A 16,586-nucleotide genomic window follows, 5' to 3' on the forward strand; every position below is an offset into this window, starting at 1 on the left:
CAAAAACAAGATACACAAATTAAAACAAGGACAATAAAAAAAAACAAAAAAACAAAAAAAAAAAACATGACTGAATAAGTACATCATAAGCGGACACGAACACAGGCTTTGGTCTATGCACGTGTACACTATGTATGTGAGAGTGCCTGTGTACTCCCACACATTCACAGTTGGTTTGTGCTGATAAGTGAAATATTGAAGCCAATAGCCACTCATATTATGATTTTAATATTTGGCAGTTTACTTGCACTGTTACTGTAGGAGGCTTTTAGCAACAGATAACCTAAATAACATCCAAATAAAATAATTTTTGAACTGAATCCATAACATATAAAAGCTGGTAATGTAAAAAAAAAATTTATATATTTTCAAGATTAACAAGTGATCAGTAAATTATAAGAAGTGTAAGTTTATTTGTGATGTTAGTGGTTTGTTTTTGATGACTTTCATGGTTTAATTCAGCTGAATAATTTCACGTGTGCATCCAAAAAATGGCAAGAGGAGAGATGAACAAAATGTTGTAACACTCTGACAAAACAATGTATCTAATGTATGTAAACTCAAAAAATAATTCAGTTGTATTTATATAGTGCCAAATCATAACAGAGGTTGCCTCAGGGCTCTTAGATAACAGCAGCAATTAATACATTTTATCATATTTTTGACCCTTCAAAGAGAATACTGTTGAGATGGTATTAAATTGCTTGACAGTTTGTTCATTATTAGCTTCTACAATGCCTGAAGACTTAATAAAAGAAGGGCAGACCAAAATACTGAACAACCAGTATGACTCAGTTGACTTTATTTTGGTATTTGTTTCTTTGATTAGCTACTAGAATTTTTTTGTGTATGTTTGGGTGTGCGTGTGTGTGTGTTCTCAGACGACCTTGAGTCCAAAATGAGCCAAAATAATACAAAAAAAAGAAGGACAAAATAAGGTCAGTCTGTTAATAGGCAGCAAAGAAATGTGGCAGAAACAGAGATTATGTTTCATGTTTTCTTTCCTATACAAGCTGAACCTCTGTAGTATTTAAACTTTCATACAATAATTATATCACAGTTAATATCATAATTGAATTTGGTATATTTCAATTAAGTATTTGAAATGTGTGTTTATCTCTGTGGTGCTCGGCAGTCAGGCTATGTGGAGGAAATGGTGCTTTTTGAACTGTCCATCATGAAGCTCTCTGATACTAAATCTTATGCGTTATCATTTAATTTCTTACATTTCCACAAAAGCCTTTCAGAATGTGTGGGTGTTCTCAGTGACTGTTAGTCAGTGGTGTGAAGATAATTGTTTTTCTTGAAATCCTTCCTTTGCCATGTTGAACTTTTGTAAATTTTAATTCCCTTAAAGGTGAGGTTTGTAGAATTTAGGGGCAGAAATGGAACGCTATATTCATGTTTTCATTAGGGTGTAATCACCTGAAACTGATCATTAAGCAGGTTGTCTTCTGTTGTGCTGTTTCTACTGTGACCTAAAATGAACAAACCACACACTCACTCTGGAAAAGGCCTTCCATGCCTGCAGTGTTTTTACCGACCGATGTATGGGTGAAACAAGGGGGAATTCAGTGGTTTGCAATCTGCAGCCACACTGCTACATGGTGCTAAATCATACATGCTGGATCCTTCATTTGTGGGAAATAAAGCCTGAAAATAAAGCGTGTGTGTTTGTGTGTATCACCTGTGGCCGTAGCTGTATGCTGATGTCGTTCGGATCCAGGGCGAACAGTGCCTCCCGTGCTCCGATGTACAAAACCCTCTCGTGGTCGGACAGAGTCAGCATGCTGTAGTTGAACACTCCCTGGACACTGAACCTCGCCATGCTGTCCAACACATCTGGATAAAGACACACAGATGCATTATTGCATTAGCGAAACTCCATAACAGCAAAGCAGTACAACTTTCCTTTCAACCGGCCAGTTGACAGATGACCGAATAAAACCCGAGAAAAACATTTCACACCTCCCTTGATGAAATTTGTTGATGCCTGAGCTTATTCACACCTCCAAGCCTCGCCCACTCCACCACCTATAGCTTAATGCCATCCATTCTGCCAGTACTGTGCATGGTACATTTCAACCACATTGTTGCTGTTCATTAGGAACTGTGTCTGCTGTTGTCTTATACAACTTCCCCTTGTGTCACAGCCTCTGAGAGCTCTGCACATTTTAACCTTGTGGCCAGCTTCAGCCACCTCAGCTAATCTACCTGTCAAGATTTCTACAATCCATTACCGAGTTTCTACCTCCATTTAACCCTTAAAGCTTCTCCAATCTACTTTTTCTATTAAAAATGTGAAAGCTGTCACTTGAAGAGACAAATCCAACTCCAAAATTGCTGCACGTCTTGAGGTCCCTTGGCTCTACAGAGTATTTTAGCATCTTTCAGCTTTCATATGATTGTTTAGGTTTTGTGCTCCTCTCATCAGCATTGTTTCAAGATGCGGGAAGCTGTTTTTCATATTTGCCAGGTGGTCAGATGTTTCTCATGTGTCAATGGGCATGTTTTTGCTAACACATTTGTCATATCAGCTTTATAAGAATCATGATGTTGCACTGCCTCCAGTTGGCCAAACAAACAAAAATAAAAAACAATTAACACAAGTTTACTGACTATATATAAAGATGGACGACAGGAGAGCTCCCCTGAAGTAAAGGCAAATCATCGTCATAGCCCCCCTGGTGTCCAGGGGGGAGTCCACTGCAGGTCATAGCCCCCCCCCCTCCCCAATGTTAGCAGAGGTGATGCAAGCCAAACTAAAAACTCCAATTACAAATTGTCAAATCATTTTTTTATCATCTCAGGTAGTCCTTATCATGCTGACTTACGTTCAAATGTTCATTTTTCTGATAGGTTTGGTTTTATGTGGTTATTTGTCACACAGGTGTATGGGCGGGAGCTTGGTCCCACAGATTCACCGCCTGATCACGCTCTGGCAAATGATGTCACCAGTACAAGATGGCAGCACTCGTATCTGGCATATCTTGGCTTCACTTCTGTACAGTGATAGGAAGTGGAGATGGGTTGTCCATCTTTATACATGTCAGTGGTTTAAAGGATAATGCTTTTGCTTGCAGCTTGCTTATTCTCCATTCCATCAGATAGTTGATCAACATCATTGTATTTATGTGGCTGTGAATATGAAACACTTTGCACATCATCAACTACCAGATTATAGTACCACAGTGCATTTACTAAATCCACAGTTTATACACACAGAGAAACAAGAGTCCTCCACAAAGACAGTGAAAGACAGTGAAAGTAGCAAAACATTACTGAAGGTATGTAAAAACACCTAAAACTCATTGGTTCATAATGAGCTTGGTCATACTAACCACACTATCTAGCTAGATCTGTTGTAAACTCTTCCTTCAGGCCTTCAGGAAGAAACTCTGCTTCCCAGGCTCTGTATTTACTTTAAGAACCTGGGGTACAAGGCAGTCTTCAGGGCAAGTCTGATAAATTCCAGATCTGCACGTCAGAAGTGAGATAAGGGGGCCGTCTATTTAGAAAAGCTGTGCAAATAAACAAGAAGAAATGATGCCTTTTGCCCTACCAGCCCATGTTTTGCTGAGGAGTGCAGTGGCCATCAGAGCCAGCAGAGTAAAAGCAACAACTATAGCTTTTAAAACAGTAGTATAGTGATGAATACAGATGAGATCACTATAAGACAGTTGGTGAAGATGGTTGAAGGTCTGCACAATCTTCAGAAATAAATCTATATAAGCTTCAACCATCCAGTGCCTTAATGTGAGTTTTAAAAGTGAGTTTGTTATTGAACCAGATGGCAGGAGGTTTGCATTCATACACTTGTTCAATACAAATACCATTAAGACTGGTAATTTTCAAATTGAGAAAATTGGCTAATCTTGTTTTGGAAAACAACCTAAATTGTGTTTTGCCTCAACTGAACGCAGCTTTTAAACTAAAGATTGTTAAAAGACTCATACATTCAGCACCACAGGATTAAGTGGAGCAGTTTAATCTAGCCTAGATGGAGCACCTATGCACAACAACACAGGGATTTAGCGATGGCCCAGGAGGCATTATTTCAAATGGAAAATGAGGTCTGAGTGACAACGTGGACAGAATGCAGAGTTAAAGATTACTTATCAATGCACTCTAATAATGGGAGTAATCAGATGTGATTAGATTGTTCATTATCTGGGCTGAACATCCAGATGCAAATCGCATTTTAATCGAAGGCCTAAATGAGGCCTTTCCCACTGATTATTTTATCACTCAGAGTATTAACAGAATATGAGTCCCCTTGTAAACCCAGTTATTGACCAAATAACTGCATGGATATTCTTTATCTCAGGATTGTCTAATTTGTTTAAGGGCTGCCCTTATTTTTGGGTTGTTTCTCATTTTGCTGCTTGCACACCGACACAAGCAATCTAAAAAAGATTAAGCGAAAATCACAAAATGTTCTCTCCACGGTCCCATCTGCAAGGTTTGCCGAAAAACCAGAGTTAACTTTTTTCATCAAAATTTAAAAAAGATGTTTTGCTTTTCACTCTCACACAAACACACACCCAAGTATACGCGCGCACACACACACTCACACACCACTCAAATCCCCCGACTAGCATACAGTCAAACTAGTGATGCAGAGCAGATGAGAAAGCAAGACAGAGACTGGAGAAACAGGAGAAAGGATGCTGTTTAGTTTTCATTATCCACAGTCTTGTTGCTTGTAGTGTCACCTTGTTCTCTCTCTCTTCCTCTCTAACTGGGCTGATAGAATGTGTGCAAAATGGGAGGCTATGCGAAGTGCTGCACATTACGCGATTGCATAAACTGAATACAAATATTTCTTCTTTGTTTTCTATAGTGTGAACATTTTCAATTCTTTTTCTGTTTTCCTGACTGAGAATAACAGCTGAGATCCAGTGAGGGAACAGCACGAACTGGTGTGATTTATGGTGTGACTAACCGCTCTTGTGATGCAGTGGCCTAGTTGGGACTAAACAGATTTATATACATGGAGCAGGCTGTACTAGATGAATTTGTGTGTGGGCGTGAAAGAAAAAAGGAAGGTTAGAAAAGTTAAGCTTGTGAGTGACACACTCACTATCACTGAACGTTAAGATCAGTTTTTGTTGTCATAGATTCTGTGTGTGTGGCTACAAATACAAGGTTATTATTTTCTGTACATGTTGCATATGAAACAGTGCTTTTGATTTTCAACATTTCTTTCAAATGAGTGCAACCAAACATGCAAGCACCGAACATTTTATTCCAGAGATCACAACAAAATATCTTTTAACACCATGACAAGTCCTCAGAGTGCTCAGAATAACGAAAAATAAAGCACATCTACAGTGGCATGACAGCTGGGCAAACTCCATCTGCTGATAAAGAGCATGTGATATAATTGAAAGGTTCAGAACAAGCTAGTGAAAACTCCTGCTGTTTCTGATGTTAAGAATGAACTAAGAATGACTACAAATGGTGAAGTGACAATATTAGACCCAAAGTGACCCCCCCCAAAAAAAAACATAAATCATGAGCATTTTTATTTTGTATCCTGTGGGTCAATTTTGAAAACTGTCCCTATTGAAGTTTTTGATTGTTTGTTTCACATTTAACATTTGGCAAGTTGAGCCTGTAATTGCAACTCTAGTGTCCGCTAAGTCCAGTTCTTGGGTTATGGTTAAAAACATGTTTTGTGAGGTCACAGAGACCGCTGACTACCAAAATATAATCCTTCAGTCCAGTTGGATATACGTGCCAAATTTGAAGAAATTCCATCCAGTCGTTCCTGACAGATCAAACTGACTAAAACAGGACAGACAGACATAGGAGCAGAGGTGAATATGTACATACAACCCTAAAACATTTCTCCAACTAGGGCTGGCACCAGCACAGAGGCATAAGAAGAGCCAGTAAGGCGACATGTTCTCAGAGATACAGAAGGATGGAAGAAGAGAGACAGAAGAGAAGAGGGAATAAGTAGCCAAAGGAAGGAAGGGGGATAAGTACTGAAGTCAGCTTATTATCTGAAGAGCAGCGGTGTATAAACATTGGAGGGTATGTACGGATGAGGGAGCTTGATGAGCGTGAGTGAGTGAGGGGAGAGAGAGAGAGAGAGAGAGGGAGAGAGGGAGAGAGAGAGAGAGAGAGAGAGAGAGAGAGGGGGGAGGCATCCTCTGGGGGGATCTGAGCACATCTGCTGTATTCCACACAGCCAGGCAAAAAAACTCCAGAGCTGACACACTTCCACACACACACACACACACACACACACACACACACACATACACACACACACACTAGTGTTGAGGTATGTGGTAGCTATACACGCAATTCAGTGCACATGTACACACATGAACAGACAAAATACGCAAAGTGTAAGCGAAAAGACACGTTGCGTTTGCACAAACACACACACACACTTGCACACACAGTTCTCCAGGGTACCTGCTCAGTGACTTGAATGTCTCTCCACCAACAGAGGGAAAGTTTTGCTCCGAGTGGCGTGTTTGAAGTGATCAGCGGCTCTGTCATTAAGAGCCGATACGGGCGGATGCATTTAACCATCTGCAACCACACTGTGGCAGCCCTGAGGCCACCTGCTGTGTGTGATGTGTCTGTACAAGAGACACAAGACTGTCCACATCTGTGGCTCATTTCTGTTTAAGTGCATGTGAACAGGTTTGTGTGTTTTTTGAAAGACACTGTGTGAGTTCAGATTAATGTAAACAGCATCTGTAGGTTTAAGATGTGTTTTTTGAGGTTTTTACAGTTGTGGACAGTGGAATAAAAATGCCAAAAAAAGAATAAATCATCTGTTCTAATAATGACTGAGCAGAAAAGCAAAAGAAAAAAAGAATCCCGTCATTTTGTATTCTTACAAGAATCACCTCCACATTTACTGCTTGTAAGAGACTGAAAACTCTTTCAAGCTTTAAACAGGGTTTGTCTCAGGACTATTCCATCATTTGAACGACCTGGTGATTGTGTGTGTGTGTTTTTTGAAGGCGGTTTGGCTTAAATTACAAGGCCTTTGATGCTTGAAGACAACAGTTTGCAGAGAGCAGAAGAAAAGGGAGAATAATGAGCACAAATAAAAAACGGGGGGCAGAGACATGGGGAGGCATAATGAGTCCAACAGATGATGGTAGGAATACAGGCAAAAAGGCAAAAATAGAAGGCCAGAGCAGAAAGGGAGAACACAAAAGATAAACAACTCAGAGGACCTGACTGAGGTCAGAACTGCTGAAAACAGGTGAATATGGTAACAATCATACATTTAAATACAGATATCGTGGACTTACAATAAGACAACTTCAAGAAAACAAATGCATTTTTCACATTTCTTGGGTCTCATTATTGAGTGTATACATGGATTGCATAACTGACAGAAAACTTATATATATACTAAATATATTTTGAAGAGCTATACCAGAGCTGTGCACTTTCACATTTTAGCTCATTAATTAAAATATATGTAGGCTATACTTTTGCAATTTTACAAAGCATACTTAATGTTTTTTCAATCTTCTAATAGTAATTATTGCTGTCAGAAAAATGTGTGAAATATGGTACTGCTGAAGTAACATGAAATAGAAGTACTTGAGAAAAGTAAAAGAGTGCTAAAATAAAGTACTAGAGTAAATGTATTTTCTAACATTCCAGTACTGTCAAAGCCATGTGGTCATTTTCCAACTGTGAACAGGACTATCTGGAATAACTTCCTCCTGTTTGGTTCATAACAACAAGCTTCAACATCTGAGACATGAGAGTGGGCAGCTACTGCCTGAAGCTACACTTCACATTAGCCGTCTGTCATTGATTATACTTGTTGCGTCTTATGCATTTGATGTATGGCACACTAAATGTTTGAGTGTTCGATGTCAGAGTGTGCTTGAAAGTGCCAGCTTCAGACAAAACATCATAAAGAGGATGACCCAGTCTTTATGAAAAGCACAATCTGAACTGTATTCATTTCTTCCAATAAAGGGTAGCAGTTCAGCAGCTGATTCTCATGGTTCACTTTTTGGAATTCAGCAGACAGGACAAATGTTCACTTTGATGGGACAGCCATCATGAGCTAACTCAGTTCGGTGTGAGTTGGTTTCATGGTGTGCTAAAACAAACTGCAACTAAAGGTTGTAGGTAGGAAATCAAGCAGTGATATGATGTGATTCTTTGTAAAGTGCAGTACAAAAGCACTTAATGAGTTAAACTATGCAGTACTAGAAAAAACACACAGGAAATTTACTGCAAAGGCTAAACTACAATATTTTTGTTGATACTGGAGGTTGTTTGTTTTGTGATGACATTAACTGGAGCGACTCCATGGAAGCTGTCGCTATCAGCGTCTGTATAAAAAGTTGCTTGAATGTCCTAATGTACGTGTGTGTACACTTCATTGCTGGGTATTTCAGGGTCACATCACGGCTTCAGCATCTAGCCTGGCCCAAATCAAACCAAGCCAAACCACCCTCATGTGGGGTGAAGGGGAAGGAGTGGGAACGACGGGAAGCGCCTGTTGCTTCACAGACGGGTGGAAAGGTCTCCATCCAGGCCTGGCCCCTGTAATCTGCCTCCATCAGCCTTCCAACAGAGCTCCAGCCTCTCTCTCTCCCTGTCTGCTATAAATACATCCAGCCTCTGCTTATAGCTTCTAACCACCAAGCCACTCACACTCCAAACTATGATTAAAGGCCTATTTTGGGGAGACCTTTGAAGCAGCGACAAACACCGAATGAGAGGCAGAGACAGACAGACAGAGGAGGGAGAGACGTGGTGCAGCGCCCACACAGACTGGCAGATATACCCGAGCGTACACAGAGCGTTGTCTGAGCAGGTACCCTCTTTGAAGGAAAAAACAACACGGCGCACACAAAGGCACACTCACTCCCACGTGGATGCTCATGCTTTGTCTGCTGAACAGACGACAAGTTCACAAGAGAGTCAGGTGTGCGACAGAATGAGAGCACGAAGACAGAGAGAAAGATAAGAGAGGGAAAGATATACATGCTTTTACTAGCTAGATCTGCAGAAATACTTTTTGTTAACTGCTGACTGAATTTAGGGTATTATATATCCTATGATATCGCACGTTAAAAGATTCACAGAATTGCAGTATAAGGAATTCATGTACTTAACTCGCATGTCACTGAATCAGATAAAGAATAGCAGCAGGTACACTGATGAACATATAATAAGATGCTTTCAAGTCAAATAATTATTTGTCTTGGCATGACTTAAATGTGTAAGCCCTTGTTTGTCTGCTCCAGAGCATTTGTATTTTCTATACAGCTTTATCACTTTTGTTTCCAGTCAACAGTCATGGTAATAGAGCAACTGAATTCAACAGAATTGGACAACGAGATAAAGAATGGGAGAGTGGGAGTAGAGGAAGTGGTAAAAGTGGATTAACACAACAACGGCACAAGTGAGCCCAGTGGGGGGATGGTTTACAGGGGGCGAAAGCAGTAGATGAAAGCAGGAGGGGGGGAGGTATAACAGCATAGCGCAGTGGGGGGTCGCCATTGCAATCCACAACAAGCAGAACAAATCAAAAGCTGGTTGATGCCACAAGTGATGTTTTTCCATTCCAGCGTCATGGTTCAGCATGTATGACTGTAGCAAGCACCAGCTGGGGAGACTTAGGCCTTTTTGTACAACGCTGTGGTGATGACACACAAAGACACACAAGGAGACATAGAGGGGAGCCCATGGAGCTCAATGGGTGCAGCATGGGACTGCTACAGTTTTGGAAACTGACTCACTCAATGATTTACATACCAAAAATGAAAAGTACTTGGTGATTCACAAGAAGGGGAAATCTAGTTGAAGTGAAAATCCATTAAGACTGGAACACTACATTCAAACCCATCTTAATAATGATGAAACATCCTCGCACTTTGGATAATTGTATGGAAGTCTCTCACAAGTCTCAGTAAAATAGTCCATTTCCTACGCAATACAATCTGCAGAGGCAAACACAGCTATGTAAGGTACAACATGTAGTCTATTCTTTCAGAAAGCTTGTTCCTATGTTCATAAGTGTACAGGAATGCATTTTTTGGTAGTTCTAACAAGTGACTTTATTTTTGTATTTTTTAATAAAAATTGTAATTCATACCTTCAAATAAACTGTTCTTGCATATAGCTTGAATTTCCGTATGTTACTGATCATGTACATCACAAGGCTGACAAAACATCTCAAAACTGACACCCAAGAGCTGTATTAAATAAATTCACATAATTTACTCCATGAAATGCTATTGCAAAATACATAAAAATATCCATTAAGAATGATTAGAAAAGAACTGGAAATATGAGTGCATCAACACTGTGCTTAAGTAAAGCACTTTTTGGCTCATAGATCTTTATTTTTACCATAAATGTATATCAGTTCCGATATCAGTTATCGTTCTGCTTCATTACGTTGGCCCTATAAAACCACAGCGGTCAATCCCTAATAAATATATAGTATAATTAAACTGCATAATAACGCAAAAAAAAAAAAACCCAAAAAAACCCAACAGATAAAATTCATATGCTCACTTTTGTTTTAATGGATGGCAGTGATTTTAATGTAATGTCAAGAGTGGGGAATCAGCGCATCAGTTCAGTCATAGCACTCCTAACACAAGAAGGTGCTTTGGATAAGAGCAGCCTTTGAGTGGCATTTTCATTTAAATCCACATGCCCGTTTGCCCACACATCAGCTCCCACAAAGTCTATATGACAACAGAGAGCACTCCAGGTCTTGACATCTGGTCCCGGCTGTTAATCTTCACTGACCAATCAGCACAGGGTCAGGGGATGAGTGACACTCATAGCCGATAAAAAGCAGCGATGAATCTCTTTCTTCCATCCCCCCATCCCTCCCATCTATCCTCCCAGTCACGCACAGCCTCTCTCTGCCTCCTCCTCTGCCTCACTCTCAACCACTCATTACTGTAATTGGAGGGTTTGGGGAGATACGGCAGAGAGACAGAAAGAAAGGGGGAAAAAAGAGAAAGGTTGAGAGAGAAGAAGAGAGGTTTCTGGAGGTCAGAGGCCCAGCCCTTTTCCACTCTCCTTCTGTTCTGTGTTGTTTTTCTGTCATCATCTCTCATTCTATCTTTCTTTTTCTACATCAAGAGGCATACATTTGCCTTGGCTTTTCTTTAAAGATGCAGGGCTCATTTGCTGCATCAAAGCAGGCCAGATTTTCAAACCAAATATCAAGTTTCGAAGGGCTCTATTTCTCCTGCTCTCTTCACCTCCCTCCTTCTTTTCTTCTTTCTTCCCTTCTTTGTTAAACCACAGCTGCTGTGTTTTGTCATAGTTTTGGTTTACTGGCCTCTGTCATATGGCTTTGAATGTGTGCAGTTATGTGTGTGTGTGTGTGTGTGTGTGTGTGTGTGTGTGTGTGTGAGCATATGAACCTAACCCCCCCCAAAAAAGACAGAAAGGAATAGGAGAAGACAATATTGTGATCAACTGATGTATTTTAATTGGTCAGTGGAGGTTGAAAGCATGACGTTAGCTCAAAACAACATAATGAACTGATCAATTATGGCCAAACCAGCAAGAAAAAAAGGTCTAAGCAGGTCAGGCAGAATGGAAGAGGCAAAAGTGAAAAACAGAAAACAAGTGAGAAAGAAGATTTAAAAGCCCTTGAACTTTAAGGTTAAAGGAGATAGCTGGCTATGTTCTGTATGTTTGTTATTGTCAACAAGTGCCATGGAAGGTGAAGATTTGGGTTATGACTTGGACAAAAGCTGACAAAACAAAAATAAAAGAGACTTGACGATCTGACTTTCGAGAGCAGAAATAACATTCTTCCTCTTACGAAAGTTGCAGTAAAAGGAATCTTGGCTTTATTGACGAAACTTGGGGAATTTACAGAGAGACTTACCTGGTATAACCATCAGCTTGTAGTAGCTAACTCTAATATCAGCAAAGATTGATATTGCTGTACTTTTATGAGTATTCTCTGACAGGGTTATACTAGATTTTGCTTTTCACCACTCACATTGGCCATTGTTTCATTAAAGATCAATATACACCTGCCAATGAAGCTACATACAAAGCACCAGCTTTAACACCACTGGCGCCTGACTTCACCTGAACTTTAGTCTTATCTATATATTCAGATATGTAAAGATTATTCTGTGGTCAACACAAAATGGACAGCAACATGCAAAATATGCAGGGTCAAAATCATGTTGACACTTCTAACATCTAAGGCTAACCTAGGGTGCTCAATTAGTCTCAAAATCTGTGCACCAAAGTAAACAGGTGTGTACATGTGACACATGCACAAAGACCAGCATCAAGACACGGAAAAGCATCCTCAAGCATTTCTGCTCCACACCAGTGCTGTCCCTAGAGTGTGTGGCATGACATGTATGAGGCCGACCCTAATAAATGCTCACAACTTTTCAACACTCGCTCGCTCAAGTTGACTTTTGAGACATTGGAAGCATGGCTGGAATAGAGAAAGGCTGATGTCTCCAATTCTTTGGCCTTTGATTGACTGATTCCTTTGATCACTGTCAGAGTGAGAGAGCAACCATCTTCCTGAGGCCACATTGTTGGAACATTTACATTAAGTGAACATCTTTAAGAAATCCTATTTTAATACTGTTTGAAGATACTTTGATTACTCAATGTGCTATAATACAATGTTATAGCTAGCTAAATATATGATGAGAGAAAAGTTAACATACCTTTGCAAAAGTTAGGCATTGCAAATGTTTGCAGGTGTTGAATGAAAGTAATCAGCCAGGAGAAGGAAGCTAAATAAGGTGCACACTCTACCAGGTGAGCAACCGAGGTGCCTCTACAGGTTAATCTTAGCTATAGCTAACCAAAGGCACTGTCCAAGTACAGTAAATACCCCAAATGTATATTAATCTGCAGATCAAAATCGTTCTCAACAAATACACTATTTAGTATTAATTAATATAGGATATTACTCTCTAAGAACCAGTGTGCTTGGTGCTGAGGATGGAGAAATCACAATCAAAAGTATCTGTTGCAAGTAAGAAAGAAATGGAATAAGCTCAGTCTTAATGTCATCCATACATTAAGTAAAAATGTGGGGATGAGAAAACCATCAGCAAAAAATGATGCATGAGAAATTTGTCCAATATGAACATAAATGTGAAATACAAACCACATAAAACTGAGAAGAAATCAAGATACATGAACCCTGTCAGTGATTAGGAAAGAAAGTATGTAAATTTACAGCAGTCATTAGCATCCCTATGAGGGCCATACATAATGTGTGAACATAAATGTCTCATTAGGAGCCAACAATGATTTTTCCCTCTATAAGTGTGATGAGCAGCTGGTGAGGAATAACAACTTAAAATTAAAGATGTCAACATGTGACTTTTAAAAAAGGAATAAGGAGAGGTGGATGGATAGCAAGGCAAAGGCACACATACACACACACACACACACCTCCTGGACTGCCTGCAGCTCCAAATCCCTCAGACTGCCAGCCTAAGCACCACACACACTCTCACACACATATAAACAAAGGGGATTAGATGGACAGACACACACACACTACAAAAATAGGTATGAACACACAAGGCCTCTGTGCCCCCACACTTTCTCTCTGTTTTTCATTGCCTCTCTTCTCGTCTCTCGTGCAAACTCACACTGCATTAAAACAGCAACTCTCTCACTCACACACACACACACACGTTAATATGGATGCTGTGTGTGTCTGTGCAGGGAGATGTCTCCATGCAAAATGAAACACATGGTGAATTTCCTGCAGCGCGAGTGTGTGTTTTCCTTTTTCTCTTTATCCTTTTCTGAAACTACTTTCTGTCCTTTTAAGGCAGTTAGTGACTGGTCCCTCTCTCCCAGTCTTTCTCTGTGCCTCTCTCCTTGTCTCTCTCTCTCTCTCTCTCTCTCTCTGGCTTTTTTTTCCATTATATATCTCCTTTCTCTCTTCTCATGTCTCCCCTCCAATCCCCCTCTCTCTTTCTGCAGCTTTGTTTTTCCATTTCATGTCTCCCATCTCCTCCTCAGCGCTGTAGCAAGAACCCATCCATATAAGTCATTTAACCCAGTACTGAGCCTGAAAATCTCATTTTTCTCTAACCAAGTGGAGAAATCTGCCAACGACTAAGATAATACCACTTGTTTCCAATGCAAATCAATTTGCATCAAAAATCTTTCAGCACTCAAGTGGTGTACTTGAATCAGGTATGACAAGTGACGTGATCTGCTTCCTTTCACAACTCATGACAATGCTTTCATTCCAGAAACCACTGCAAAAAAGTGAAGCTGCGAATGGAGTTATCTTGTCTCTACAGGTAGATTCATTTGCCTGTCATCTGAAAATGACTTTTAGGTAGTGCATATTTTTGCTGCTGACCAGCTAGAGCATGTGTTTGCAGCTGTTCCTGTTTGCCCTAACTGGTGTGTCTTTACCACAACTGTGTTCTAGCCAAAGTGCAGTGGAGATCTGGGCTGCTGTCTGCCAACATTGGCTTTGTCACATGGGAGCATTTCACCAGAAAGTATTGATGCCCTATTGATTGTTTCCCCCCATTCTCTGTTCTCACATGCTGCCATGACACCAGTGACGGCTGTAGCATGGAGGAATAGGAGGAGGGAGGAGGGCTGTATAGGGGTGTAGGGTGAGATAGAGGCATGAGAAAGCAGCTTTTGAAATATCCCCACACTCCACCACCACCACCACAACTGCCACTGAGCGCCATTCTCCTTGACAGAGGCTGAAATCGGAGCTCTTTGTGAAAACGCCATAAGAGCATTTCGGGTTCATACGATGAGCAGCAGCATACAAAGCACAAAAGGGGAGGGAAGGATAAAAGGCAAAAAGAAAGAGGAGGGGGAGAAAGGAAAGGACAGATAGGTATGGGATGAAAGGTAGAATAGGTGCTTCAGAGAGGTGAGAAAATGTAGCTTTCTTTCCTATATTTTTTTTCTTGTCTTTATAGTATTTCCCTAATCCTCAAGAGAGAAATGCAGCACTTCCTCTTTGAGGGATTAAAAAAAGGACTATTTCTCAGCTTGCAACAATTGGCATTGTTCAGTGAAGAAAACTGGGCCTGGCTGCAGAGGAGGGCTGAGATAAAGAGTGCAAATACAGTTTAGCACTAGGATTAGACTGATGTATTGTTTAATTGAGAAGCAATGCCAGGGTCTTCACAAAATCAGAAATGATCCATCTCAGATATAGTGGAAAAATCCTCCCCAATTGTGGTAATTGAATACATTTTTGGAATTACTGGTTTTGTACCAGATGTTTGACCAGGTAAATCCAGGGCCAACTTGGAGGATTCTACCAAAAGCTGTCAGTCCATAAAATCAACTTTAAGGTCTGGATTCAGTGCATTTGATAACAGGAAAGAGTTCAATTTTGCTGAACTCTCGTATGAATAATTTTCATGTTGACCATTAGCTAAATAGTATTGATGTTTAAATGATTAGAATTTCCCTCCGGGGAAAAATAAAGGAATTCTGATTCTGATTCTGATGTTCGAGACAACAGATAGTTGAAGAAAATGGAAGCTGTAGACCAATGTTGCACCATGTGCCTTTATGTGCCCCCTTCTGTTGTGAGTAAACCCTTCACTATGATACAGCTTTTAAATAAATCATGTGAAATTATTGTCCCATTAGCAACCAAGCTCACTAACCGACAGTTAGTAAGCCCAGCAAGAGCTCAGTGTGAAGAAAATAGAAAGAAGCTCAGAGAGCTACAAGGGCTACCATATTCCTGCTTGGCTGGTGTGTTAGAGGCTATAGCAGCTACAGGTGTTCAGCTATTCCAGTGAGTAGTCAGAAGCATTTAGAATTACAAATTTCTCGGTGCCACTGTTTTATTGTGCATTTGGGCCTTTGAAACATTCATCTTACAGTCTGAAGTGTATTGTTAAATTCATCAAATCAAATGTAGACCAAACTGGTTAACCTAACCCTAATCCTAACTGTAACCCTAGCTTGTAGGCAGCTACTAAAGCATTATCACTGGACGCATGTATGAGGATGCAGTTTGCAAAAACTTTGCTAGCAACCCAAGGAAAAAGTAAGGTGGGGTTTTATACGGTGGGTGTGGTTAGCTAGTAGCTGAAAGTGACATTCAACTGAAGAAATAAATGCAACTGATACTTAAAGTGAGTCATCAAAATATTCTCACTGGAAAAGAAAAAAGAAGAATTCTGATATAAAAGATAAAAAATAGGATATATTTAACATGTAACTAGAGTGAAATGAACAAATAAAACCTGAGTGTAAGAACTGTAAGAAGTTGCTACTTAAAGGAGTTCTTTAGGTTTGTCACTGAAAAGTTTCAGTACCCCCTGAGGTCTATCTCTTCTATCAGCTGGTATTACACTGCTCACTCACCCTGGTATCGGACAGTCTTGCGTGGCACTGGGTTCCAGTTGAGACCAAACGACTTTTCCCATCCAACCAGAAACATCAGGAGCAGGACCTTCATCCCACCCATGGCTCCGATGTCAACTCCCATTCGTTGGAACTGGCGTTGAGTGATGGAACGAGGGATCAATCGATTGATCAGAGGAACTGGAGAGAGCAGCCCGGTTCCTGGTAGCCTGCCAAGAGAAAGAAAAACC

The 16,586-nt window shown here is 40.3% G+C and overlaps 1 protein-coding gene across 2 annotated transcripts in view; it reads right to left on the minus strand.

Moving 5' to 3' along the window:
• sema4c (sema domain, immunoglobulin domain (Ig), transmembrane domain (TM) and short cytoplasmic domain, (semaphorin) 4C) overlaps positions 1 to 16,586 on the minus strand; it is an 86,275-nt gene that overhangs the window by 24,282 nt on the left and 45,407 nt on the right. For both annotated transcript variants that reach the window (XM_046385720.1, XM_046385717.1), the window contains 2 exons: positions 16,357 to 16,565; positions 1,688 to 1,842 (listed from right to left, as the gene is read on the minus strand). In XM_046385720.1, coding sequence (XP_046241676.1) covers positions 1,688 to 1,842; positions 16,357 to 16,480 — 279 coding nt within the window. In that variant the 5' untranslated portion in view covers positions 16,481 to 16,565. The remainder of the gene's footprint in view (positions 1 to 1,687; positions 1,843 to 16,356; positions 16,566 to 16,586) is intronic.

Source organism: Scatophagus argus, chromosome 4 (genome assembly GCF_020382885.2).
Source record: "Scatophagus argus isolate fScaArg1 chromosome 4, fScaArg1.pri, whole genome shotgun sequence".
NCBI classification, from domain to species: domain Eukaryota; kingdom Metazoa; phylum Chordata; class Actinopteri; family Scatophagidae; genus Scatophagus; species Scatophagus argus.